General features: G+C 40.2%; 2 protein-coding genes across 3 annotated transcripts; both read right to left on the bottom strand.

The window, feature by feature from the left end:
• Positions 1–3099: 3099 nt before the first annotated feature.
• On the bottom strand, positions 3100–11504 carry APOBEC1 (apolipoprotein B mRNA editing enzyme catalytic subunit 1). 2 transcript variants are annotated; one of them, XM_080812178.1, is made up of 5 exons: positions 11411–11504; positions 6640–6667; positions 4559–4956; positions 4074–4192; positions 3100–3398 (listed from the first exon to the last, which is right to left on the bottom strand). In XM_080812178.1, exons 1-5 carry the CDS (start codon positions 11424–11426, stop codon positions 3249–3251), a joined length of 711 nt encoding a protein of 236 aa, XP_080668304.1. In that variant the 5' UTR covers positions 11427–11504; the 3' UTR covers positions 3100–3248. The 2 variants fall into 2 exon arrangements, with proteins under 2 accessions (XP_080668304.1, XP_080668305.1); XM_080812179.1 differs by having other exon boundaries at positions 3103–3286.
• A 9301-nt stretch (positions 11505–20805) lies between these two features.
• GDF3 (growth differentiation factor 3) lies at positions 20806–26785 on the bottom strand (the record flags this gene model as incomplete). The annotated part of the gene is made up of 2 exons (XM_080812157.1): positions 20806–21635; positions 26518–26785. 2 exons carry the CDS (start codon positions 26783–26785, stop codon positions 20806–20808), a joined length of 1098 nt encoding a protein of 365 aa, XP_080668283.1.
• Positions 26786–27135: the final 350 nt, after the last annotated feature.

Genomic DNA, 27135 nt, shown 5'->3' with positions numbered 1-27135 from the left:
AAAAAGCCTCTTTTTGTGTTTAGCTTCTCAAAGTTTAAGATGCTGTAAATTACAATAGTAAATCATCCTATAAATCCTCACAAATTGTCTATTAAATCTTATGATATTCTGAGTCAGAAATAAATAAAAACTTGTTCCTTGTTTCCCTTTAGCATATTAGAAATTAGTCCCATGTAATTATTTGTCCTAAACACACAGCAAAATCCAAGATGGCCTCCAATTATTCTCATCTCCTGGGATTCAAGTCCTTGTGTAGTCCCCTCCCACCCTGAATCACTGCTGCCTGGTGTTACCAACAGAATACTGCAGAAGAAATAGTGTGTGATCCCAAGATTGAGTCATTAAAGACATGGCAATATCTGTTTTGGTCTTTCTTAGACCACTTGCTCGGTAGAGAGCCAGCTGCCATGTCATGAGGACGTTAAAGCAACCTGTGGAGAAACAGACTTTGCATCAACCATTAGCACCTACTTTCCAGCCATGAGTGTGCCACCTAGAAAGCATATTCTCTAGCCTCAGTCAAGTCTGGAGATGACTGCATCCCTGGCTGACAACTTAAATGAAACCTAGTGAGAGACCCTGAGCCACAAACACTCTGATAAGAAGCTCCTGAATTCCTGATGAAGTTGACATAATAAATATTTATTGTTGTCTTAACCCACAAGGTATTGGAATAATTGGTGACAGGACAGTAATGACACAATCCATGATACTACTGTTTGGTAAAATTTCTAGATTCTTCTTTAATTTCTTTTTTTCCCCTGCAGCATTACTGAGACATAGCTAACATATAACATTGTATAAGTTTGAGGGTTGCAAAATAAGTTTGATATAATATATACTTCAAAATGATTACTATAATAAGGTGAATAAACACATTCATCACCTCACATAGTTACAGTTGTGTGTGCGTGTGTGTGTGTGTGTGTGTGTGTTAAGAATGTTTAAGATCCACTCTCTCAGTAAACTTAAAGTATACAGTACAGCATTATTGGGGCGCCTGGGTGGCTCAGTCGGTTAAGCGTCTGCCTTCAGCTCAGGTCATGATCCGGGGTTCTGGGATGGAGTCCTGCATTGGGCTCCCTGCTCAGCAGGGGATTCTGCTTCTCCCTCTCTTTTTGCCACTGCTCATGTGTGTGCTCTCTCTCATTCTCTCTGTCAAATAAATAAATAAAATCTTAAGATAAAATACAGTATTGTTAAATATAATCACCATGTGGTACATTACAATCCTAGAAGTTACTCTTCTTAAAACTTCTTAAAACTTCTTAAAACTTATAACCTTTGACTACCTTCATCCCTGCGCCAGCAACCACTAATTTTCTCTTTGTTTCTATAAGTTTGGAATTTTTAGAATCTGCATATAAGTGAGATCATATAATATTTGTCTCTCTCTATTTCAAATAGCATAATGCTCTCAAGTTTCATCCATGAGGTCACAAATAGCAGGATTTCCTCCTTTTCTATGGATATATAATATTCGTGTGTTTCTGTGTGTGTGTCTGTGTGTATAATATATATCACATCTTCTTTATTCATTCCTGTTGATGGACACAAAGGTTGTTTACTTGTCTTGACTATTGTAAAAAATGTTGCAATGAACATGGGGTACAGATATCTTGAGATATTGATTTCATTTCCCTCAGATATATACCCAGAAAAAACACTGTTGAATCATATGGTAGTCTTTTTTTTTTTTTTTTTTAAAGTATGCTCCATGTTCAACATGGGGCTTCAACTCATGACCCTGATATCAAAAACTGAGATCAGGATTTGTAGAGAGCACAAGCAGAGGGGAGGTGCAGAGGGAGAAGGAGAAGCAGACTCTCTTTTGAGCAGGGAGTCCAATGTAGGGTTCGATCCCAGGACCCTGGGATCATGACCTGAGCCAAAGGCAGATTCCCACCAACAGTGTACAATTGTTCCCTTTCTCCACAACCTCTCCAATATTTGTTATCACTTATGTTTTTGATGATAGAAATTCTAACATGTGTGAGGGGGTATCTCATTATAGTTTTGCATTTCTTTAATGATTAGTAATGTTAAACAACTTTTCATGTAGGTGTTGGCCATTTGAATATCTTCTTTGGAAATATGTCTATTCGGGTTCTTTGCCCATTTTAAAATTGGATTGTTTAGTTTTTTTGCTCTACACTTATATAAGTTCATTATATAGTTTGGATATTTGCCCCTTATCAGATGTGTAGTTTGCAAATATTTTCTCCTATTCCATAGGTTGCCTTTTCATTTTGTTGGTTGTTTCTTTTGTTGTGCAGAAACTTTTTAATTTGATATAGTCCCACTTTTCTATTTTTGTTTCGGTTGCTTGTGCTTTTGGTGTCATAACCATAAAATCATTACCAAGACTAACGTCAAGGAGCTTTTTCTCTATATTTCCTTCTAGGAATTTTATGGTTTCAGGTCTTGCATTTAAGTCTTTAACCCATTTTGAAATAATTTCCGTGAGTGGTGTAAGATAGGGATCCCATTTCATTTTTTCTTTTTTAAAGATTTTAGCATTTTCTTGTTTGTTTGTTTGTTTGTTTTTTGCATGCAAAATCTGTTTTCCCACCACCATTTATTGAAGAGACTATCTTTTCCTCATTGAATATTCTTTGCTTCCTTGCCAAATATCAGTTGACCATATATGCATAGGTTTACCTCTGGGCTCTGGATTCTGTTTTGTTGATCTATATGTCTGTTTTTAATGCCAGTACCATACTGTTTTGATTATGAAGCTTTGGAATATAGTTTGAAATTACAAAGTGTGATGCTCCAGCTTTGTTCTTCTTCCTCAGAATTGTTTTGGGTTTTCAGGGTCTTTTGTGGTTTCATATGAAATTTAGAATTTTTTTATATTTCTGTAAAAAGTCATTAGAATCTTGATAGGGATTACATTGAATTTATGGATCACTTTGGGTAGTATGGATATTTTAACAATATTAATTCTATCAACCCATGAGCATGGGATATCTTTTCATTTATTTATGTTTTTTCCTTTGTCTTTTATCAGTAACCTAGGTTTCACAGTATACAAACTTTTCCCTTCCTTAGTCAAATTTATTCCTAAGTATTTTATTATTTATGATACAATTGCAAACAGGATTTTTAAAAATTTATTTTTTCAGATAATTTGTTGTTGGTGTATAAAAACACAAACTGAAATTTTCTACATTCCGGTGGCACTCACTCTTCCGTGGGTCTTCAGTGTCTTCTATAGAAACAGTGTACACGAGGAACCACTCTGTTCATCTCCAAATCACAGGAAGTTGTATCAACCCTGTATCTAAAAGGATATGGGGTGGAATAATTTGGTAATGGCAATTTTGAAGAGTAAGTCTAAACAACGTAAGCCGATTCTGATTTCTTCTTGAAATCTTTAAACAGGGAGGGAGACTCTGGAAGAAAAAAAAAGTTAGAATAATATTTTTCTTCACACTATTATTACCAGAAACATTTTATTTTATTTTAAGATTTGTTTATTTGAGAGGGAGAAGTGTGAGCAGGATGTGGGGGAGGGGCAGAGGGAGAGAGAATCCTCAAGCAGACTCCTTGCTGAGCGTGGAGCCTGATATGGGGCTTGATCCCAGGACGCCAAGATCATGACCTGAGCCAAAATTAAGAGCTGGCCACTTAGCCGACTAAGCCACCCAGGTGCCCTTACCACAAACATTGTAAAACATTAGTTGGAAGACTACTGAACAACTTTGAAGAGAATACAAATGGGACACGTCCATTTCTTCAATAGGATGGCACATACCTACATGGGAAAGGAGAATATCTGCAATTCTGTAGAGCCCGTGAGTGATGTAATAATAATGATAGCAATAATAATATCAAGTTAACGTGAAATCTACATATATCTTAGATTAGTTTATCCACTCCCGTCTCCCACTTTCTTCCTACAGAGGGATTGCTCTGTTCTCACATTTTCTTCAGATGGATCAAGTAGTTAAATATAATATAAATGGCAAAAAGATGGTGAGGAAAGTACGTGTCAATTCATCAGAAAAGGAGTTTAAAGAAGGATGCTTCTTTTGGTATGAGAACCTCTGCCCCTTAGAGTAACTTACTAGAATTATGCAGTAGAGTTCCAGCTCATACAGCTTCATCCATAGCTCAGGGTATCTTGGCCAGTGATCTTCTTTCCCAGGTGGGTAGTTGACAAAATTCTTCCAGCAATGATCATACTCTGAGGAAACACAAATCTTGGTTCATTCCACAAATACAGCAGAAATTTACTTCAAAGGGAGCCCAACTTATAGATATACTGTCTAGAAAACCCATTAACCTTTTTAGCATTGGAGAAGGGCCACCTTTTCCCAGAATCCCTAAAAAAGAACAAAGATGAAGATGGCTGAGAGGTCATAGTGGCAGGAATGGAGAAAGGAGTCCTCTTTTTGATACTTCCTTCCTACGAAGTTCAGACTGTCCTTTCTTACATGACTTTGGACTTTCACTTCTGAGACTTTCAGAGTGGGACAATCAGTATCTTGGCCTTGAAACATACCAGCACCATGGTCTCTCACAAACACTTGAGATTCTTTGTTGTTTTTACCTGGGGCTCTCATGATCTGGACAGTCACACCACTTTTGAGGAGGTCTCGGAGTCCTTGCCGGTTTTGTGGATCCATGTGCCAGAAGAGCCGTGGTACATAAATAACCAGAGTGACACTAGGGTGTTGACTCAAAAATCCTCTAATAGCCTTGGAGCATTCCCAACACGGACTCCAGGACAGGAACCAGGTGATGGAACAGTGGGTGGATGGGCAATACCGTCTTTCTGAAGTAAATTTTTCTATAAAATTGAGTTCCACATGGTTGGCAGTGTTTTGGCCTGTGTTTCGCCACATCTTATGGCTTGTGCCCCACTGGATTTCATAGAGCAGGCAGGCCTCTTTACGGAGTTCTCTGGGATCAAAGAAGACTTCGAATTCCCAGGGTTCAATTCTCCTCCTGAAACACAAGCAGCACTCCCATGTTGTCACGCTATTTTTGGAGGGACCTTGAAAATAACTTCCTGCTCCCCTCTTCTATCAGGCAGATATAAAACATGACATCTCAGGAAAACTTTGTTTCCTATTCTATTTCTCCAAGTTATCTAGGGAGGTCCATTTGAATTATCAGAGTTTCTCTCACAAGCATAGTGAAGAGATTTTTCCCAACCGATCTTATTTGGTTACCATTCTCTCTATACTGTTATCTAGTAATTTTGAATCAGGTATAAATGTGTCCTTGTTTCTCTTTTAAAGGCTTCTCTTTGGGGCACCTGGGTGGCTCAGTTGCTAAGCATCTGCCTTTGGCTGGGGTCATGATCAGGGTCCTGGGATTGAGCCCTGTATTGGGCTCCCTGCTCCTGCTCGGCAGGAAGCCTGTTTCTCCCTCTCCCACTCCCTCTGGTTGTGTTCCCTCTCTTGCTGTCTCTCTATCAAATAAATAAAATATTTTTTAAAAAATGAAATAAAGGCTTCTCTTTATTTTGTAATCTTTCTATCTCACCATGGAGTTGCCAGGTCCTGATCATTAATCTTCACCATGCCTCAATAGACTCTAGCTAGATTTTAGGTGTAGAAGCCTCAAATTGCCAACAAGAGTCTATTGCCAAGTCTGAGAAGAGAAAGAGTCAGCCTCAGGATTCTTCCACATTAAATTCTGTATACTAATTCCTCATAAGAAAAAAATTCAAACTGCTCCCAATGACATCTTTATTCATTTATTTTTTTAAGATTTTATTTTTAAGTAATCTCTACACCCAACGTGGGGCTCAAACTTGCAACACTGAGATCAAGAGTCACAGGCTCTACTGACTGAGCCAACCAGGCACCCCTCCCAATGACATCTTTAGATTTAATATTTTCCATGCGTCAAAGCTGGAACTCAGGGGAGACTCAGGATTGTGCTGAGGACTCTTCTTTGCAATATGGTTGAGTCATCAGCTTACTACACCCTAATATTTCCACTCATCCCTAAAGTATTACATTTATTTATTACATAGATCAGTCCTTCCACCCATCATGAGATAATATATTCCCTGACAGAAGCCCCCCTGCTATCATGCTACATCTGAAAAATGGGCGTGTAGTATAAAACAAAAGGATGAAATCAAAGTGACAAATGAATTCTCTGGACTTTTCACTATTGGCTAGACAATCATGTGATTTAAACAGAGAAGAAACAGAGAAGGTAAGGCAATAATGGAACAAAGCTGGAAGGTAATTTACTTGAACAAAAGCCAAAAGACATACAAGCAAAGATACAGAAAGCAGTGATCGTAGAGAATGAAGTTAGAAAAGGTAAAAAGAGTGGCGCCTGGGTGACTTAGTGGGTTAAGCCTCTGCTTTGGCTCAGGTCATGATCTCAGGGTCCTGGGATCGAGCCCCACATTGGGCTCTCTGTTCAGCGGGGAGCCTGCTTCTCCCTCTCTCTCTCTGCCTGACTCTCTGCCTACTTGTGATCATTCTCTCTGTCAAATAAATAAATAAATAAATCTTCAAAAAAAAGAAAGAAAAGGCAAAAAGAAAAGAGTGGAAGCATGATAAAAGAAGAAAGGAAAAATATGGAAAGCTGTAGTCCTATAGCTCTTAAATCCACTTATTCTTGGTTGTATTAATGGTTTTATTCTGATGGTTTTATTCTTACCTCAAGGTGGCATCTCCTGCTGAAGGACCTGTTGACCAAGAGATGATTATGTCAGATAACACCCACATACAAATTTAGCTAAGAAAAAAATACTCTGTTCTTCCAAACCTGCAAACCGTATCAGAAAATGGAGTTAAAAATTCTCTCCTGTTTTAACTGGATTGGACCATTAAGAAAAGCAAGTTTCTAAGGGCTTTGCCAAAACCTGTTTGTCCAATCCCAAACCAAGTAATCCTCCTTAAGGCTCCAACAAGAATGATTAAGTGCAATGAGAAAGTCATTCCTCAGAGGCTCCTATGGTAATTTCTATGTGTTTCCATAGCATCTTGTACCTCCTTCATCATAGCAATCATGCTGTATTTGATTTGATTTGATTTATTTATTTGATAGAAATAAATAAAATCTAAATAAATAGATTTTTTGATAGCGAGAGAGGGAATACAAGCGGGTGGAGGGGGGAGGTGGGAGAGGGAGAAGCAGACTTCCCACTGAGCAGGGAGCCTGATGTAGGGCTTGATCCCAGGACCCTGGGATCATGACCCAAGCCAAAGGCAGAGACTTAAAGATTGAGCCACCCAGGTGCCCCAATCATGCTGTATTTTGATTGTTATTTATATGTCTATATTAACACTGAATTGTAGATTATGTGAGATATGGATTATGTATATCTCATTCCAGACCCTATCACACTGCCTGAAACATGTTGGTTAGCAATAGATATTTCTTGAGAAAATACCTGAATAAATCTCACTACTATCCATTATAGGATAGCTATAGATAGATAGATAGATAGAGAACAACATTGTGCAGAGAAAGTGGATCTCTCATATATTGCTGGTGGAAATGTAAATTGGTACAGCCCCTGTAGGAAATAGTTTGGCAGTTCCTTAATTAAAAACAACAACACGGGGGTGTCTGGCTGGCTCAGCTGGAAGAGCTGTTAATGTGGGGCTTACTAAATGTTAAGCACTCTTTGAAATATAGGAACAGGGAACAAAAAAATCTCTATCTTTATGCTCATGGAGTTTATATTCTAAGCCACGGATTTTATCTGAAGTGTCCTGGGAAGCCATTAGCACATGTAAGGACTATCCAAGGTCAAGTACTAGATTTTAGAGGCCCATACTTGTCAAGACTCGGAGCTTTGAGGATGAAATGGACACTGGCTTGACCTGAACTCAGAATATTCACAGAACAGAATTCTAATGCTCTGAGAGCAGAAATGCAAGTCATTTGTTTTATTTGGAGAAACATGGACATTTATTTTGGCAACAAGAACTCCTGCGAAGGGTTTGCTTCCTGGTTATTTGAAATCTAAAATTTGGGGAAGCAGGAGAAAAGGATCTTAAATTAAAAGGTGCACTTGTTGCTATTACCAGTCTCTCTTTTCCAAGAAAGAGGCGACACAGAGCAAAAGGCTCCCCTAACATGATACCCTTTCTCAGGGGGCCAGAGAGATGCACAAGTCACTGCCACCTCTGAGGGTGAGGTGGCTGTGTGGAGATGCAGGCAGGACGTTCAGCTTATCCTGCAGACAAACCTTAACTCTGAGATGGTGTCTTTAAGCCAAGAAGAGTCACAAGACTTGGAAGACACTTCCTCCAAAATGGGAGGAATTTTGCCCAAGGCTGTGTGTGTGTGTGTGTGTGTGTGTGTTGAGGGGTCCAGAATGTGCCACTGGCATAAAAATTATTTGGATCTGAAGACATTCAAAAATAGACTGTCTTCCCCTGAAATCTCTTATTTTCCTACAAACAGAATCTTCCAAAAGAACTCAAAAGAAATCAGTTGTCCTAAGTCCCATCCCCTGGAACAAACCAGGAGAGATTGACTCTTACCACTCAAGATACACACCCAGACAGATATTGTCACAAAAGCATATGTCCATCCAGTCTCCCAAGGGCCCATCTAGATTTCCTAAAAGTTTATTTGTATTTCTATAAATGCTCTTCTGCAACTCTGCTTTTCCTCTTAAGGTGGTATATAAGCCCCAAACTCTAAACACCTCTTTGAATCACATTTTTGTGAACTCTTGTATGCATGTTTGTCTTTTCTTTTGCTAACCTGTCTTTTGTTAGTTTAAATCTGAAGGCACCCAAAAACAGAATCTATGAGGGTAGAGGAAAATTTTTCCTCCCCAGCTCTGTGTATTTGTGTGCTGGCTGCATCTGTCTGTGCATTTGTACTAGATGGTAGAGGGATAGTCCAGAGAAGATCCATGGTGCAGTTTCCTGTAGATGGAAGATGATCCTAGTTGGAGGGTGGGACCTTTTTTTGAGAGAGAGAAAGCATGTGCAGGAGCATTGGGGAGGGGCAGAGGGAGAGAGAGAATCTTAACAGGATTTAAGCCCAGCATGGAGGCCAGTGCTGGGGGCGGGGTGGTGGTTGATACCCTGAGATCATGACCTGAGCCAAAATCAAGAGTTGGTCACTTAACCAACTGAGCCACCCAGGTACCCCTGGAGTATGGGAACTTTAAAAAAGAAATTAGCCAGATGTTAAAAAAAAAAAAAAAAAAAAACAGGACAGGGGTGCCTGGGTGGCTCGATGGATTGAGTGCCTGCTTTTGGCTCAGGTCATGATCTCAGGTTCCTGGGATTGAGCCCCATGTTGGCCTCTCTGCTAAGCAGGGAGCCTGCTTCCCCTCTCTCTCTGCCTGCCTCTCTGCCTACTTCAGATCTCTCTCTCTCTGTGTCAAATAAATAAATAAAATCTTAAAAAAAAAAAAAAATCACAGAGTCAGGAGTCGGGAAACACTATCCTAAGTGAGACTTGAAGAATAAACCTCTCATCCTTAAAAGGATATACAGGGAATTTAAACACTGAGCTGGTGGAGGAAAAGGGTGGCTAACATCTTGAAATGGGTACTTCTCAGACAATCCAAACTGGGGCCTTTGAACCAGCAGGTCCACACAGAGGGAACCCTGTAGAAACAGAGGCCACACCTATAGAAGAAGATCGAATTCATCGTGGGTGAAGCAGCAGTGAGAACTACAGAGAGAGTGAGATATATTCTCAGTATCTATCCCTTTCATGCAAGGCAATGATGCACAATGCACCACAGGATTTGGGATAGTCTGAGGGGTAAAATGCCCCACCTTCAGAGGAAAGTCTAGGAAAATTATCCGGATACTTCAACTAAATAATGCCTTTAGACTTTCCCCCAACATGCCACTCAGAAGAGAATTTTTGTAGAGGAAAAGCATAATGGAGAAAAAAAATATATTGTTTCTTAAAACCCAAGACTGATTTGTGTATCCTCTCCTACCATCACGCCCACATTCCTGCAAAGTCTCCTAACTGGTCTCTTTGCTTCCAAGTCTTTTCTGCTACCAGTCACAAAGGCACCAAGTGTCAGCTAAGTATGTCTAAAGCACTGTTTTAGGCACACCTGGGTGGTTCAGTTGTTTAAGCGTCTGACTCTTGATTTCAGCTCAGGTCATGATCTTAGGGTTGTGAGATCAAGCCCCCAGTTGAGCCACCCTGGGTGTGGAGCCTGCTTAAGATTCTCTCTCTCCCTCTGCCTCTCCCCTGCTCTAACAAAATGAAAATAAGGGGCATCTGGGTGGCTTAGTTGGTTAAGCATCTGACTCTCGGATTCAGCACATATCCTGATCTCATAGCTTGTGAGATTAAGCCTCCGTGAGATTAAGGCTCCGTGCTCAGTGAGAGTCTGCTTGGATATTCTTTCCCTCTGCTCCTTCCCCCGCTCACTTGCTCTCTCTCTAACAAAATAAAATAAAATAAAATAAAAGCACTATCTTAGTCATCGCTATGAGATTCACAAATTCTCCAAAGATCTTCTCTGACCAAAATCAACCTCAATTTCCTTAGCCTAGTATTCAAAGCCCTCTGTAATATTACTCCAGGATCATTCCAGGTTTGCTTCTCCCCCCCCCTTTTTTTTAAGGTTTATTTATTTATTTGAGAGAGAGAGTGGTGGGGAGGAGCAGAGAGAGAATCCTCAAGCAGACTCCTGGCTGAGCCAGAGCCCAACGTGGGGCTCCATCTCATGACCTTGAGATCCAGACCCTGAGATCGTGACCTGAGCAAAACCAAGAGTCGGTTGCATGACCAACTGTGCCACCCAGGTGCCCCTCCAGCTTTGCTTTCTAATCTCACTGCAGAGTATTTCCCCAGACTCTCCTAGAGACTAATCGGTTTACTCTTTGTATTTCCAAATATATTTCCATATATATTTATACTCAGTTTACTCTCTATATAGTTCCAAATATATTTATATTTGTAAATTCTCTCAAGCTTTTTGTGTCAGTCAACCAGGACTCTCTTCCTCTTTGCCCATCCAAATTCTACCCTTTCAGGATCCAGCTCAAATCCCATGTCAGCTGAAAATCATTTCCTTCCACATCCTGAAGTGTTCTCCCTCTCCCATGAATTTCTCCAACACTAAATAACTGAATCTTAAATTATCAATTAACACGCCCTTGTGCTTTCACTTCTGTTGCTATTTTAAACTATTAATTAACAGTTGTATTTTTTTTTACTTAATTTTTTATTATGGTGAAATAAGCATTGATTTGGTATCATTTGATCAAAATCATTTGTGGATGTGAATAGTTAGTATTAATAACAATAATAAATCCTGTTTAAGAATAATATCAATATAGTAGTAAATAGGAAAATTGAAAAATGCCTAAGGACACAAGCACAGGCAGGACACACACACAAACGCATGCATGCACACACGCACACACAGATTTTTGCCCTTTTCAAGAATAAGGAGTTTGCCAGGCCCCCGGGTCCGGTTTACCTTTGTCAGAAGCCATGGTGCTCTGTCACTGGACTTTTCCCCTGGAACTGTATATCGTGCTGATTGCTCTTACCAACAACATGCCTGAACATGGTAGGTGTGACCACTGCTACCTGGCTTGGGCAGAGGATGACTCAGTCCTGAGTCTCAGCCAATTACTGGGTATCTAGATTGTACAAGATATGGGGATTTGCATCAATATGTTGATAAGAAAACTTATGATTCAAATCATTAATCCTTTTTTTAAAAGATTTTATGTATTGGATTGGCCAGTTAGCTCAGCTGGTTAGAGGCATGGTGCTAATAAAAATTTTATTTATTTGAGAGAGAGAGCCCAAGCAGGGGGAGCAGCAGAGGGAGAGGGAGAAGCAGGCTCTCCACTGAGTAAGGGAGCCTGCCATGAGGCCAGGTCCCAGGACCCCAGGATTATGACCTGAGTCGAAGGCAGATGTTTAACCGACTGAGCCACCCAGGCACTCCTCAAAGAATTAATCCAATCACTGAGGCTATCTGAGTTTCTTTCATTTTAAAAAAATTCTTTTTTATTTGAGAGAGAGAGAGAGAGCACAAGCAGGGGGAGCAGCAGAGGGAGAGGGAGAAGCAGGCTCTTTGCCACAGGGAGCCCCACTCGGAGCTCAATCCCAGGATGATCAGAGCCAAAGGCAGACACTTAACCAACTGAGCCACCCAGGTGCCCCTGAATTTCTAAGTTCTTCCCTGATAACATCTGAATTTATTAAATTTATTAAATTAAATTAAGTCTGACCCATCATTCTTTTATTAGAGAGCACAAAGGAAGAACAAAGGGAAGAGAGAATTAAACTGTGTGTATAACCTGAAGACTTTCAGTGGACTTGCTTTTTAGCTATTATTTACTTATTTCTAACTTCCTCCTATTTTGCTCTTTGCCCCCAATCCTGTTGAAATGGGGAAGGGCACTGTTAGATGAAAATCAGAAGAACTTTGGCCTCTGAGTTGGGTAATTATTGTACAAGTCTTAGGTGATCTCTCTTTCTTTTTGAAGCAAAGGTTAAGTGTATGGCCAAGTCCTTCTGCTTTTTCATCCTTCTTGAGAAGGTGAATACTGTGCTCCAGATTACCACTGTCCCCTGTTGCCTGACCCCTGGCTCAGGCATCTCTGTGTTTCAGCACAGACTCCCAGAATTGAGGTCACTTTCAAGATCTAAGGCTCCCTCCCTCTAGCATCTCAGATCTAGAGCTTCTGAATTTGAATCTCAAGAACCACGAACCCTGTACCTGAGCCCTAAATATAAGATAGTTCTTAATCATGAAAGTCAAACTAGAGTTTCCATAGGCAAAGCAGTTGTCCAAGTGGCAGGTGAGAGTTTTGAAGAAGATACAAAAGTGCCACATCATAAATGAAGGCCCTTCAGAAGCCAGGTGTTTCAAAGTTGTATTTGTGGTAAGTAGAAGAACAGCCCCCCCACCCATGTCTGCCTTCTAATATCTGGAACCTGTAAGTGTGGTACTTTACAATGGCATATGGGACTTTGCAGGTGTGATTAAGTTAAGGATCTTTGGGGTAAGAAGATTATCCTTTCATGAGTACCATTATCCTATTATCCTATCAAAAGTACCTTGTAAGAATGATGCAAAAGAATCGGAGTCAGAGAAAGCCATGTGACTATGAAAGCAGAGATATGGCTGGAAGGGGCCATGATAGAGAGTGAGGACAGCCTACATGGAAAGGCATGTAAATGGATTTTTCCCTAGAGCCTCCTGAAGAAATGCTGCCCTGATGACACCTTGATTTTAGCCAGTGAGACCCTATTGCGTATTTCTGACCTCCAGGGCCATATGAAAATTTATGTTGTTTTATACCACTAAGTTCATGGTATTTGTTACAGCAGCAAAAAGAAACTAATATGACCATGCTCATGGAAGGCACATATGCAATAGTTAAGATGGAGTGTAATTTGAGTTTGTTCCTATTAGAATTTTATTGAGTGCTTATCATCAAGGGTATTTCTGTACCCTTGAGTACCCTAAGTGTTGGAAAACTTAGAGCTGGGGCTCCTTGGGTAGCTCAGTATGTTGAGCCTCTGACTCTTGGTTTTGGCTCAGGTCATGATCTCAGGGTCATAGGATTGAGGTCCACAAGGGGCTCTGTGCTCAGCAGGGAGTCTGCTTCTCTCCCTCTCCCTCTGCCCCTCCTCTACTTGCTATCTCTGTCTCTCTCTTTCTAAAATAAGTAAATAAATATTCAAAAAAAAAAAAAAAGAAAGAAAAGAAAACTCGGGGAACATCTGGGTGGCTCAGTTGTTTAAGGGTCTGCTTTGGGCTCAGGGATTGAGCCCCATGTACGGGTCTCTGCTTGGTGGGGAGCCTGCTTCTTCCTCTCTGTGCCACTCTGCCTACTTGTGCTCTCTGTGTCAAATAAATAAATAAAATCTTAAAACACACACACAAGGAAATACCACTTCATAACCTCTAGGATGGCTTCAATAAAAAAACACGATAGTAGCAAATGTTGGTGAAGATATGGAAAAACTAGAACTCTTGTGAATTTCTGTTAGTAATGTTAAATGGTGTGTACAGCCACTCTGGAAAATAGCTTGACAGTCTCTCAAAATATTAAACATAAAGTAACCAAGTGATTTGACAATTCCAAAAGAATTAAAAATACATCTCCACACAAAAACTTGTACATAAACTTGAATTGCAGTATTAATCATAATAACCAGGGCTCTGGGCTGGCTCAGTCGATGGAATGTGTGACTCTTAACCTCAGGGTTGTGAGTTGGAGTCCCATCTTGGGTGTAGAAATTACTTAAAAGTAAAATCTTTTAAAGGCACTAGAGTGGCTCGGTCAGTTAAGCATCTGACTCTTGATTTCAGTTCAGGTCATAATCTCAGTGTCATGAGATCAAGCCCAGCACAGAACCTGCTTAATATTCTTTTTCTTGGGGTACCTGGGTGGCTCAGAGGGTTAAGCCTCTGCTTTTGGCTCAGGTCATGGTCCCAGGGTCCTGGGATCAAGCCCCACATTGGGCTCCCTGCTCAGCGGGGAGCCTGCTTCTCCCTCTCTCTCTGCCTGCCTCTCTGCCTACTTCAGATCTCTCTCTCTCTGTGTCAAATAAATAAATAAATAAATAAAATCTTAAAAAAAAAAAAATTCTCTTTCTCTCTTTAACCTCTACCCTTCCCCCAACCCTTACATATGTGCTCTCTCCCTCTCCCTCTCTCTAAAAAAAATTAAATAAATAAAATTAAAATTAAATCTTAAAAAAAAAAAACTCATACCAGTTAAAAGGTAGAAACAATTCAAACGTCCTTCAACTAATGAATGGATAAATAAGTTGGGGGATAGCCATACAGTGAAATATTATTCAGCTATAAAAAGGAAAGAAGTAGTGATACATCATACAACACAGATAAAGCTTGAAAACATTATCCTTAGTGAAAGAACCCAGTCACAAAAGGTCATAAGTTGTAGGAGTCTGTTTGAATGAGACTTCCAGAAGAGGCAAATCCATAGAGATAAAAAGTACATTAGTGATTTCAAGAGGATGGGGGCAAGGGGTGAAAGGACTTGGGAACAACCTGCTAATGGGAATGGGATTTATTTTAGGGGTTAATAAAAATGTTCTGGAGTTAGATGGTGGTAATCGTTTTACACTTGTGAATATAGTTATTAAAACCACTGAATTTACTTTAAAATGATGAATTTTTTTAAAATTTTTGTTTATTTTTTAAATTTCTTTCCAGTGTTCCAGATTTCATTGTGTATGCACCACACCCAGTGCTCCATGCAATACGTGCCCTCCATAATACCCACCACCAGGCTCACCGAACCTCCTACTCCCCACCCCTCCAAAACCTTCAATTTGTTTCTCAGAGTCCACAGTCTCTCATGGTTCGTCTCCCCCTTCAATTTCCCCCAACTCCCTTCTCCTCTCAATCTCCCCATGTCCTCCGTGTTATTTCTTATGCTCCACAAATAAGCAGAACTGTATGATAATTGACTCTCTCTGCTTGACTTATTTCACTCAGCATAATCTCCTCCAGTCCCGTCCATGTTGATACAAAAGTTGGGTATCAACTTTTCTGATGGAGGCATAAAACTCCATAGTATATATGGACCACATCTTCTTTATCCAAAAATGATGATTTTTTAAAAGATTTTATTTATTTGTTTGAGAGAGAGAGGGAGCAGGAGGAGAGAGAGGGAGAAGTAGACTCCTTGCTGAGCAAGGAACCCAAGGTGGGGCTCAATCCCAGCACCCTGGGATCATGACCCAAGTTGAAAACAGATGCTTACCCAACTGAGCCATCCAGGCATCCCATTTATTTATATTTTGGAATAAGAAGTCTTACTCTGCACCATCCCACCCAAATCAGAGCATATAACTTGACTTACAGGGTACACACCTACTTGTAGACCAGTTTTTCAGACATTTAATGTTCTAGCTGAGAAAGAAGGTAATGTGTGTCCCAAAGCCATGAAGTCAGGAATGGCATGCTCTTCTCTAGCCCTGGGCATATTGGCCCCAGGAGAAAATTTGGTTAACTTGGGAGTGAACCAACCTGCCAACAACAACAGAACTGAAGCAGAAGGAAATGGCTACTCTTTTATTAACTTTAAATAACTTTAAAAAAATAATATAGGGGTGCCTGGGTGGCTCGGTAGAGTGACCAACTCTTGACTTCGGGTCAGGTACGATCTCAGGGTCGTGGGATGGAGCCCCGTGTCAGGCTCAGCATTCAGCAGAGAGTCTGAAATTCTCGCTTTCCCTATCCCCCTCCCCCTCCAAAATAAATAAATCTTTAAAATAAATAAATAAATAATATAAATGTATTAAGCACAGAACCTAAATCAAAATCCTTAGTGGACTCAGGAAATCTAGCAGCAACAACTTCATTCAATTCACAAGTAAATTTAGCAATGCAGCCACAGGAATCGTGGTGTAAGGCAGAAGGAACTCAAGGTGTAAGGTGAGAAAGGCCAGGAAAGGAAGACAGATCCTTCACAGGCTGGTGGCAGGAGAGAAGGAGCACTGAAGTCGGTGTTGTACTCGGTAAGCAGGAGCCAAGTCAGGTCCCAGGAAAGTCTTTATTTTTTATTTTATTTTTTTTTTAAGATTTTAGTCATTTGTTCGTCAGAGAGAGAGAGAGCACACTTGTGAGCAGGGGAGGGGCAGGCAGAGGGAGCAGGGAGCCCAATGTGGGACTTGATCCACGAATCCTGAGATCCTGACCTGAGCTGAAAGCAGACGCTTTACCAACTGAGCCACCCAGACATCCCTGAACTCTAGTTTTCTATAGGCCATTCTCCTTTGCTCTTCCCAGCGGAGGACAATGGCACACTGAAGTCAGCGCTCACTCTTCCTACATATAAAGAAGGCCCAAGCAATGGAAAGGCCCCAGAGAAATGGGGACTCCAGCAGTCCTGAAAGTGATTGAAATTTTTCCCTTAAATGCGGGGGATTGCCTGCTAGATAGAAGACTCTACTTAGTTATGTGCTCCATAACCAAGAATTACTATAACATAGACCAATTATTTCTTAATTTTCAATGAGTACTTTAAGTTTTATTCAAACCTCCATTTTTTCCCCCATTCTAGTCTGCAAGTATTATTTCTTTAATATTTTCACTGCTCTAATACTTTGGTTAATACCACTAACCGTGGAATAATGGCATTTTATAATTACTATTATTTCTTTTATTATATTTTATTTTTTATTTTTTTAAAGATTTACTTTTTAATTTATTAGAGAGAGAGAGAGAGAACGAGTAGTGAGGAGGGGCAGGAGGAGAGAGAGAAAGAGAGAAGCCAACTCCTTGTCAAGCAGCTAAGCCCTGTGCGGGGCTCGATCCCAGCACCCAGAGATCATGACCTGAGCCAAAGACAGACACGTAACTGACTGAGCCACCCATTTACTGGCTCTACTGCTTTACTAGACTTAGTGCCCCTAATGACTACTATTTCTGTTCTAATATTCTAATGACAGCTGATTTAAAGAATCTATTTTGATTTTGTGCAACTCTCTTCTAAAATCCCAAATTATCTCCTAAACACTTGGATCAGATTACCTTTTATACCAAAAAGTAGTTCTTATAGTAAATATCTATCTACATAGAACACAAGCAAGGAGAAAATTGAATATCCAGATTTCTCCCATCATGCTATAAAATAAATTATTGTTATGCTGAAACAAAAATCCAGCAAGTATATTTTATATCTTTAAAAAATGATAGTGTATAAAAAATAAAGATCAGTTCAATGAAATAAAACTGTAAAGATAATTTAGTTCAGAAATAATCTGCACTACAGGATGATTTGTTTTTGTTTTTGTTTTTGGCAGCAAAGCAAGGTTTATTGAGTGTAGATAGTAAAGTGATGGTACGAAGCTCCAGAAGAGGGAGGGGATCCGAAAGGGTTGCCAGCACAAGATGATTTGTAATGTTTGTCCAACATGATTTGGGACCATCCCCATCAATATGAGCAGGTTATTTACTCAATAAAGCGAGCTTAGCATGTCATACTATAAATAAGAAAGCCATTATCCAAGCAAGCATGTTGTTGTCCAATTAAAGAATATTAATAGGAGGGTATGATCTGAAATGACTATAATTGCTCTAGTATCTGGACCTGGAGGTTAATCGATCTTGCCATTTGGATCATTTAACTAATTCCCTTCTTCTGATTTCCCAATACATGTTCTATGCTAACTTGTTTTCCATGTGCACTTTTCCATCAAACACACTATGCTAGCTAACCCTCTTCCCTTGGCATCTTATTGTAAGCCCATATATTGATGACTGATTTGCAGGTGAAATTTTATGAATTTTGTTTATGCTAATCAGACTCATTTGTTCAAGGCTGAATGCACTACCAAGAATGCTGGGACCCCATTAGGCCCCCACCAAAGTATTGCTATGTTTACCAAAACAACCATCTATCTTTCTTCTGTTACATTAATTGCTCAGCTTTCTTCAACAAATACAATTCAAAAGTGCTTCTGTAAACATATTGACGCAGGTGGTTATTGTTGGCAACATTGTGATTGTTTCACTAAATTGTTCTAAATGATAGATCTAAAGCCAGTCTCCCCATTGTCGTCAGAACAGTGTTTCCAGTTCAAATGATGCATTTGACAAAGTGCTTTTTATACATCAGTTTTGTTTGTGTTCAAGGATAGGCATTCAGAGTTGCTACGTTCTGTAGCCTCATCTCCATTGTCCTTATAAATACCCATTCACTGCTGTTCTACACTGAAGTCCTGGCTAGAGAAGGAGATTGAAAAAAAAAAAAATTGTGTCCATTCTATTGAAATGATTGTTGCAGTTTGTTTGAATGCCTTCAGTGTTCAGTAACAGATTAATCTATTGTGAAATATACATGTAATGGATTACTGCTCTGTAGTTGGAGGGGGATCAATTATATCCCTAACTATATCAACCTGTAAGAATCTCTGAAACAATAGAGGAAAAAAAAAAGTGGTAGAAGAATATACTCCAATATTGCTTCTGTAAAGTTTACATATTTAAGCAGCAATGCTTTACATTATCTTTGGTTCTAAACATATGTAGTGAAATTATAGAATGGGAATGGGAAAGACATCAATTTCAGGATGGTGGTTTCTTTTTTTTTTCCTTAGGATTTTAAAAAATATATTTATTTGAGAGAGAATGAAAAGTGGAGAGGGGCAGAGGGACAGAGAGAGAAGCAGACTCCCTACTGAGCAGGAAGCCTGATGCTGGGCTCGATCCCAGGACCCTGGCTGGGATCATGACCTGAGCCGAAGGCAGATACTTAACCAACTAGGCTGCCCAGGTGCACCCCAGAATGGTGGTTTCATTAGGAGAATGGGAAGAGACTGGGAGGGTTAGATAGGCATCTTTATGTGTGTTTGTAATATACTTAAATTATAATCAACATTTTTTTAAAAACCTAAAAATAAAACAAAAATTAAAAGTTGTGGCAGTAATTCAGGTGACAGTGGTGAAGTTGACAGAAGATAGTGACAAATGGCATTAAAGAAGGGAGTAAATAAAGCAGTGACTGACAAACTTGCGCTTTAGATCTCCCAACAGGGAAATTAGTGAACTCATACTTCCTAGTGCAATCCAAAGTATCCAACCAAGTCTAGAGTTTTGTATTTGAAGTCTGTGAATTTTGCATTTTACCCCAGGAGTCAATTTAAACCTTTGACTGTAATTATAGCTTTAAAATTTTTCTAAGTGGGGACAAAATATCAACAATGACACATGAACAAAAAGTCATAACACTATTTCACCATGAAAACTGTAAACAATATAAATCCCAATGATAAACACTCCCTTTAGTAATATATGTATCTAAATAATCATATATAATACAGCCACTAAATGAACTATGTAGATATTGGTGATTTGAAAAAAATTCCTATGGTCACATTAGGTACAGAAAGATACAATATTATATAAACAGTGTGATCTCAGCTATAAAAATCATATACGACAACAATAAAAGACTAGAAGGAAATGTAGATATCAGGTACTATTTTAGTATTATTTTTCATGTTATTTTATATTATCTCAAAATAAGTTTTTAAAGATTTATTTACTTATTTATTTAAGAAAGTGTGTGTGAGTGGGGAAAGCATTTATTTGAGAGAGAGGGAGAGAGAATCCTCAAGTAGACTCCCCATTTAGCATGGAGCCCGACTTGGGGCTTGATCCCAGATACCTGGGATCATGATCTGAGCTGAAACCAAGAGTCTGCTACTTAACCAACTGAACCACACAGGTTTCCATAACTTATTTTTTTTTCAAGATTGCATTTATTTATTTGACACAGAGAGACAGTGAGAAAGGGAACAGAAGCAGGGGGAGTGGGAGAGGGAGAAGCAGGCTTCCCACCGAGCAGGGAGCCCGATGTGGGGCTCAATCCGAGGACCCTGAGATCATGACCTGAGATGAAGGCAGACACTTAACGACTAAGCCACCCTGGCACTCCAAAATAATTTATTTTTAAGTACCATTGTTAGCCTGTGATATCTGCCAGAGAAAGTTGATTACTTTAGGGAAATTTGATATTCACCTTCTCTATGAAGTATAAAAATAAGGCCTACCTCAAGAAACAACCTGAAATGATGTTTCTAAGTAATACACAGAATAATACCTGCCCATAAGAGACCACCAATAAATATGAGTCTCCTTCTATCTAGAGTCTAATAGACTGCCAAGTGCATCATGACTGTTAGATCATTAGGGCTGATGTGTATGTATATGTGTGTGAGATTAGGGAGATGATTAATCATGATGGATTTTCCAGGAAGATAAGTCGCAAATACAAATATACTGGTATTTCAGACCCAAGAAGTCATAAAGCACGTGACTAGTTTTATTGGAAGATTTACCCTAAGAATACCCCTTCTATTTCTCACAGCCTACCCACATCCACATTCATCAACCACCATGTCTTCATAATGTCGTAAAATGACATTGTCATCATTGTCCTGATAGAGCATGGAAATGGGGGACAGCTTGGTGGGGATACAGACAGCCCGGGGGATCGCTGGGTCAACCGCATGCATCAGGGCCTGCATGAAAGCATAATTGGAACTGTTGAGGGAGGTGGTCAGGGAGAATGGACAGTCTCCATGGCAATAGTTTGCCATGAACCCTTTGGGAGCAATAATCCACTTGTGCCAGCCTAAGTCCCGGAAGTTGATGAACAGCTGGTGACGATGGCAGAGGTTCTTGCAAGAAGCCTTAGGGGCAGGGATGGCTTCCCTCCTTCTTCGGGATGAAGGGTGGCACTGCTCCGGGTTGAGACTCACCACCAGCAGGGAAGCCTTAAGCGTCTGTTTCAGTCTGGCACAGGTGTCCTGAAGCTGAAAATTCACCCCCGGGTCTCTGGTCCCTTTGACCAGTATCTCTAGCAACAAACCTAAGTTCTCCTGGGGGTTGTAATTCCAAACCTTCGCCACGTCCAGCAGGTTGAAGCGCACAACTCCTTGAGGCCATGGGACTGACTGTAACACGAGCCTTTTCCCTGGTTTGGGGATGGACTGGCCCCGCATGTGAGGCTCCTGAACCAGGGACAGAGCCAACTCCAGTTCCGGTCCCAGCTTATAGTAAGTGTTGGGCCCCAAATCCAGGCCCAGCTGGGCCATCGTTAGCTGCTCTGTATCTTGAACGGCAGACAGGTTAAAGTAGAGCAGCTTCTGCAGGCAAGGGGAGGCTTGAGGAAGCTTCTCCGAGTAAAGAAAGAGACCTAGGTGGGAACAGAGATGTGAGAGTCACCAAAACATATTTCATTTCATATCCACCTATATGATATAAATGCCAAATGCTATATGATATCTACATATGCAAAATCAGGGCCGAAAATTATCAGTCATACTCAAACCCTACCATAGGGAGAATTTGTTTCTCTCCCTCCTCATTCAAGACCAGAGGTTCTTATCTTCACATCTGCAGGTCCCAGGGTGTCCTGGATAGAACTCAGAAGGTCCATGAACTTGGATGGGAAAAAGAATTACATCTTTATTTTCTCAGAACTCTAAATGAGATTTAGCATTTCTTTTAGCTATGAAAATAGGCAACAAATTCCAATAATATTATCAGGGCCTATGACACTGTTACCAATAAAAATCATAGGCATGTTCATAGATTAAGTTTTTGTGAATGTCTTAAAATCACATTTATGTTCACACTGCTTTGAATTTATTGTAAATTTAGTCCGCTCCCTGGATCTTGTTATGTATTATATTAATAAATGTAGCTGTTTATGTTACTGTACACACATTTGGTTCAAAATATTTTCATAAAAATATTTCAAAATTTAACTGATTTTCTTGGAATTTTTTAAAAGATTATTTTTTTATTTATTTGAGAGAGAGAGAGAAAGAGAACCTGAGCAGAGAAAGGGGTGAAGGGAGCAGCAGAGGGAGGGGCAAAGGGAGAAGCAGACTCCCACTTGAGCAGGAGCCCAACGTAGCACTTGATCCCAGGACCCTGGGATCATGACCTGAGCTGAAGGCAGACACTTAACCATCTGAGCCACCCAGGGACCTGATTTCCTTGGAAATCTTAAATATTTTATTTTAGGCAGGCTCCATCTCACCACTCTAAGATCATTACCTGAGAGGAAATCAAGAGTCAGATGCTCAACCTACTGAACAACCCAGGCGCCCCAACCCTAAGTAAGGATTTTCTAAGGCCATTCAGCTTATGGAGAAATTACACCAGAAATCCAAACATTCCAGCAGTGCCTGGCTGGCTCAGTCAGTAACACGAACATTGGATCCATGGAGATTACATGAAAAAACACAAAGGAGAAAGAACCTCGCCCCCCCCGCCCCCCCCCCCGCCGCAAGAAACCCTAATATCCGAACCATTCCCCTTCATTCTCAAGTCTCTTCATTCTCAAGTCTCATTTTAAAAAACAATAAAATAAAGAAGCATTTGAAATTACCCAGCGTCCTCTTCAAGCCTACCTTATCATCTTTCTTTCTTTTCATTGACCATCTTTTGGAAAGGTAGGTCTATATTTGCTGTCTCTAGCTCTTCATATTCTTCTGTTATTTTCCAACCCTTTACCCCTCACTATTCCACTGAAACATCTTTCTTACAGGCTGGCTAACTGTCAAGGGCAGAGATATCTTCACAGTAGTTACCTTCTCCACTTCTCGAAAAGTTGACCCCTCCTATTCCAGGCTAGAATTCTAACCTATCAGTCTCCCTTCCTCCTCCTAGCACTAAATCAGATTCCTTAAGCATAAAAGAAAATCAAAAAGCCAGAATGGAAAGGATGAAAAGATTTGAGAGCATGAAGATAAAAGAACTTCTATATTCAAAATGATGTCATTAACAAAATTAAAACCACAAAGAACAACCAAGAAAACTTATCATATGCATGAGTTTAAATTCATAATTAGAAAGAGCTTTTACAAAAAAAAGAAAAAAGAAAAAAGAAAAGAAAGAGCGAGCTTTTTCAAATGACCAAGAGGGCTTATAAATCATTAAGGAAAGGAAGACTCCTCAATAGAAAATGGCCAGCGTTTATAAACAGGCAATTGTTTGGAAGGAAAAAAAAAAGAAAAGAAAAGAGGAGAGGAGAGGGGAGAGAGGGGAAGAGGAGAGGAGAGAGGGGAGAGGGGAGGAGAAGAGAGGAGAGAGGAGAGGGGAGGGGAGAGGGGAGATGGGAGGGGAGAGGAAAGGAGAGGAGAGAAGAAAAGAATGAAGGAAGGAATGAAAGAAATTTAAAATGCATTTAAAAATGCATTCCAGGGACGCCTGGGTGGCTCAGTTGGTTAGGCAGCTGCCTTCGGCTCAGGTCATGATTTCAGCGTCCTGGGATCGAGTCCCACATCGGGCTCCTTGCTCAGCGGGGAGCCTGCTTCTCCCTCTGCCTCTGCCTACTACCACTCTGTCAGCCTGTGCTCGCTCACTCTCTCTCTCTAACAAATAAATAAATTAAAAAAAAAACAAACTTAAAAAAAAATGCATTCCAGGGGCGCCTGGGTGGCTCAATTGTTGAGTGTCTGCCTTCAGTTCAGGTCATGATCCGAGAACCTGAGATGGAGCCCCGCCATGGACTCCCCATGCTTGTATTCCCTCTCTTGCTGTCTCTCTCCATGTCGAATAAATAAAATCATTAAAAATAAATAAATAAATAAAAATACATTCCACCTTATTAAAGAAATAAAAAGCAAAACAATGAGATCATGTTTTGCTACCAGAATAAGAAAAATTAAAAAGCTAAAAGAGTATTGTTACTCAATGGCCTTCCAGTGTAGCAGGGATAAGTAAGTACCTTGTAATACATTCACAGAATGAATGAAATACTGTAAGCAGTGAGAATGAGCTACAGTCACACACACTATGGATAAATCTCACAAATACAATGTTGAGTGAAAGAAGCCAGACAGAAAAAAGGATACATTTCACATTTCTATTTATGTGAAGTTTAGAAACAGGCAAAATTGGTAAGTAATGTTATAGGATAGAAGTTACTCTTCCAGAGGAATAGTGATTAACCAGAAGGGGGCATGAAGGTTCCTCTGAGGGTTGTTGCTCCATTTTGTTTCTGGTTCTTGGCCCTGATTATTCTGTGAAAATTCACTGAGCTGTTCTCTAGGATTTGTGCACTTTTCTGTACATATGCTATCATTCCACACGTTTCTTTAATATTTCTATAAGGACTGCTTTCAAACTGTGGGAAAGTGAGAAATCTTTTTTTTTTTAAAGATTTTATTTATTTATTTGGCAGACAGAGATCACAAGTAGGCAGAGAGGCAGGCAGAGAGAGAGAGGAAGAAGCAGGCTCCTCGATGAGCAGAGAGCCCAATGCGGGGCTCCATCCCAGGACCCCGGGATCATGATCCGAGTGGAAGGCAGAGGCTTTAACCTACTGAGCCACCCAGGTGCCCCAGAAAGTGAGAATTCTTATACATTCATGGTGGGGTATAAATTTTGGAAGACACTTGTTATATATAAGAAGTATAAATGTGCCTTCTCTGATCTAAGAATCTCCTTCTAAGAATTTATCCTAGGGAAATAGAAAAAGCATAACAAACACACACACACACACACACACACACAACAAAACAAAAACGGATGTAAAGCTGTATTGTTTATATTATGTTCATACCCATCAACAGAGCATCAGTTACGTAAATTACAGCATGTTTATACAATGGCATATTGTACAGCCATTAAAATAAGATAACTGTGACTTTTAGTTCTGATTTGTATGAGATTTTCATAATACTTGAGTAACATATAGTATGACCCATTTATTAAAAAATACAAGTTTCTATTATAAATATATGCAAAGAAGAAAAGTCTGGAAGAACATACATATAAACTATTAATGATGGTTTTCTCTAGAGGAAGGTTAGGGAGGGGTGATGGTGAGACTATACCCTTTTCCTGTATTATTTGATAGGATTATGGTCACCACAAAAATCAAAGTTTTTTCCATGAGGGAGGAAGGGAAGAATCCTTAGCTGTTTTCAAACAAGCTTCCCATACCTTTTAGCCTTCCCCCAGGAATTTTCCCTGAACCCCCACTCCCAAGTCTTGAGTCTTTAACATACTAATACTTAGCATAAAGTATGGAAGTCTTACGTTTGTCTATCTCCCTTCTATGAACTTTTTTTTTTCTTTTACCTTTTATAAACTCTTCAAGGGCAGACTTTATCTTTAATTTCTATATTCCCATGGCCATACCCAGTTCCTAGCACATAGCAGGCATCCAAGAAATGCTTCCCAGACAAATAAATATTCAAATTTTATCTCCAGATACTGTAAAAACTAACCAATCAGGGCCCTCAATTCCTCTTGTGATTCCCCAACCCCCCACCCCTGCTTCTGGGAAGCTAAATAGAAATGCAGTTACATCACCCATCTCTGGCTTGGAATAAAAATTGAGTGGTAGAGTGAGGGGCAGGAACTGGCCAGGAGAACCGTCTGTCTGTCTATCTATCTATCTATCTATCTATTTGGACAATCCACTTTTAACAACTGACCTACGTAATTTCGGTGGGTGGTTTGACAAATTATTTTACGGCATTTAGTCAGATCGTCATATAATGGATATGACAATGGCGTAGACCACTGTTCTGTACTCACAAATCAGTAGCCATTTCCACCCAACAAAAATAGTGGCGAGGTGTGGAGACGGGAACCTGATGTCCGGGGCCAACTGGACTCACAATGTTCCCTGCCCCACTTGCCATATCAAAGGCACCACAGGGCATAAACCAACCGTGCGCTGAAGAATGAAGCCTGAGCCATAATTCCACCTTCACTCCTTTCACCTTAACTGTAGCACAAAAGTGTCAATTTAGGAAAAAAACTATTTTGAATCCTAACTTTGCTCACATGCTGGCTATGCGATCTTGAACAGCTCTTGAATAGTCTACCGGTTAATTCCCCATCTAAGACTGATTTTCCTTATTGTTAAAAAGCTAATAGAATCCCTGCCTTTGGAATCTCGGGATGTGGTCGGGATTGAATGAGATAAGATATGTAAAACACTAGCACTGGACCTTCTACAAACCTCTTGGTAATTGTTACCTTCCCCTTCTTTTCTTTCTTCATGCATCAACTGCCAGACTTTTCTCTAGAAAGCACGCTCATTTCCTTACCTTGATCCAGGAGATGTCGGAGTATGTTCCCACGTGTACCGAGATCCTTTAGGTAGCATAAATCTCGGGAGCCCCCATTGGTTGCTGCCGCCTCTCCATCCCAGAAAATTTTCTTCAAGATAGAAGGCACAGGTTGGAACTTCTGGGGTGAGGGCACTTTGTCTAAGCCCAGCAATTGGAGAAAGACATGTTCTTGGAATTGGAAAGTCTGGCCCAAAGACACAGTTATCAGGACGCGGAGAGCCAAGATGGCCAGGCAAGGAATCATGGCCTCGGAGCGGAGGCGCTGCTGGCCAGTGGGGCTGGAGAGAGCTCAATCGCCTGACTGCCTGGCAATTCAGGTGCTGCTAATTTATCTGATGGAAGATAATCAAGTGTGAATTGCTCTCTTCCCAGCTCCTCAAAGGTAATTGGATGTGAAAGGACAGAGAATTTTTTTCTCTTCTCTTGCTCTACTCTTCCCCCATAAAAGATCACAAAACAAAGATTATCAATGCATAGACTTAACCACAAAAATCTGAGGTTTGTCTGCAATAGACAGAATGGAAAGGAGACAGGCATTATTCATGGAACAAACGCTCATTAAGCATCTATTATGTGCAAGGCTCTGAGAAAGGT

This window comes from Martes martes, assembly GCF_963455335.1.
Source record: "Martes martes genome assembly, chromosome: 8".
Taxonomy (NCBI): domain Eukaryota; kingdom Metazoa; phylum Chordata; class Mammalia; order Carnivora; family Mustelidae; genus Martes; species Martes martes.
This window is presented reverse-complemented; position numbering and strand designations above follow the sequence as displayed.

What these genes read in the sequence shown, in the direction of transcription:
- APOBEC1 (XM_080812178.1), bottom strand. An exon ending in GCAGGAGATGCCACCTTGAG is followed by an intron (nt 4,957 to 6,639) that starts GTAAGAATAAAA and finishes CTTGTGTTTCAG; the next exon opens with GAGGAGAATTGAACCCTGGG. An exon ending in CCAGATCATGAGAGCCCCAG is followed by an intron (nt 4,193 to 4,558) that starts GTAAAAACAACA and finishes GTGTTTCCTCAG; the next exon opens with AGTATGATCATTGCTGGAAG.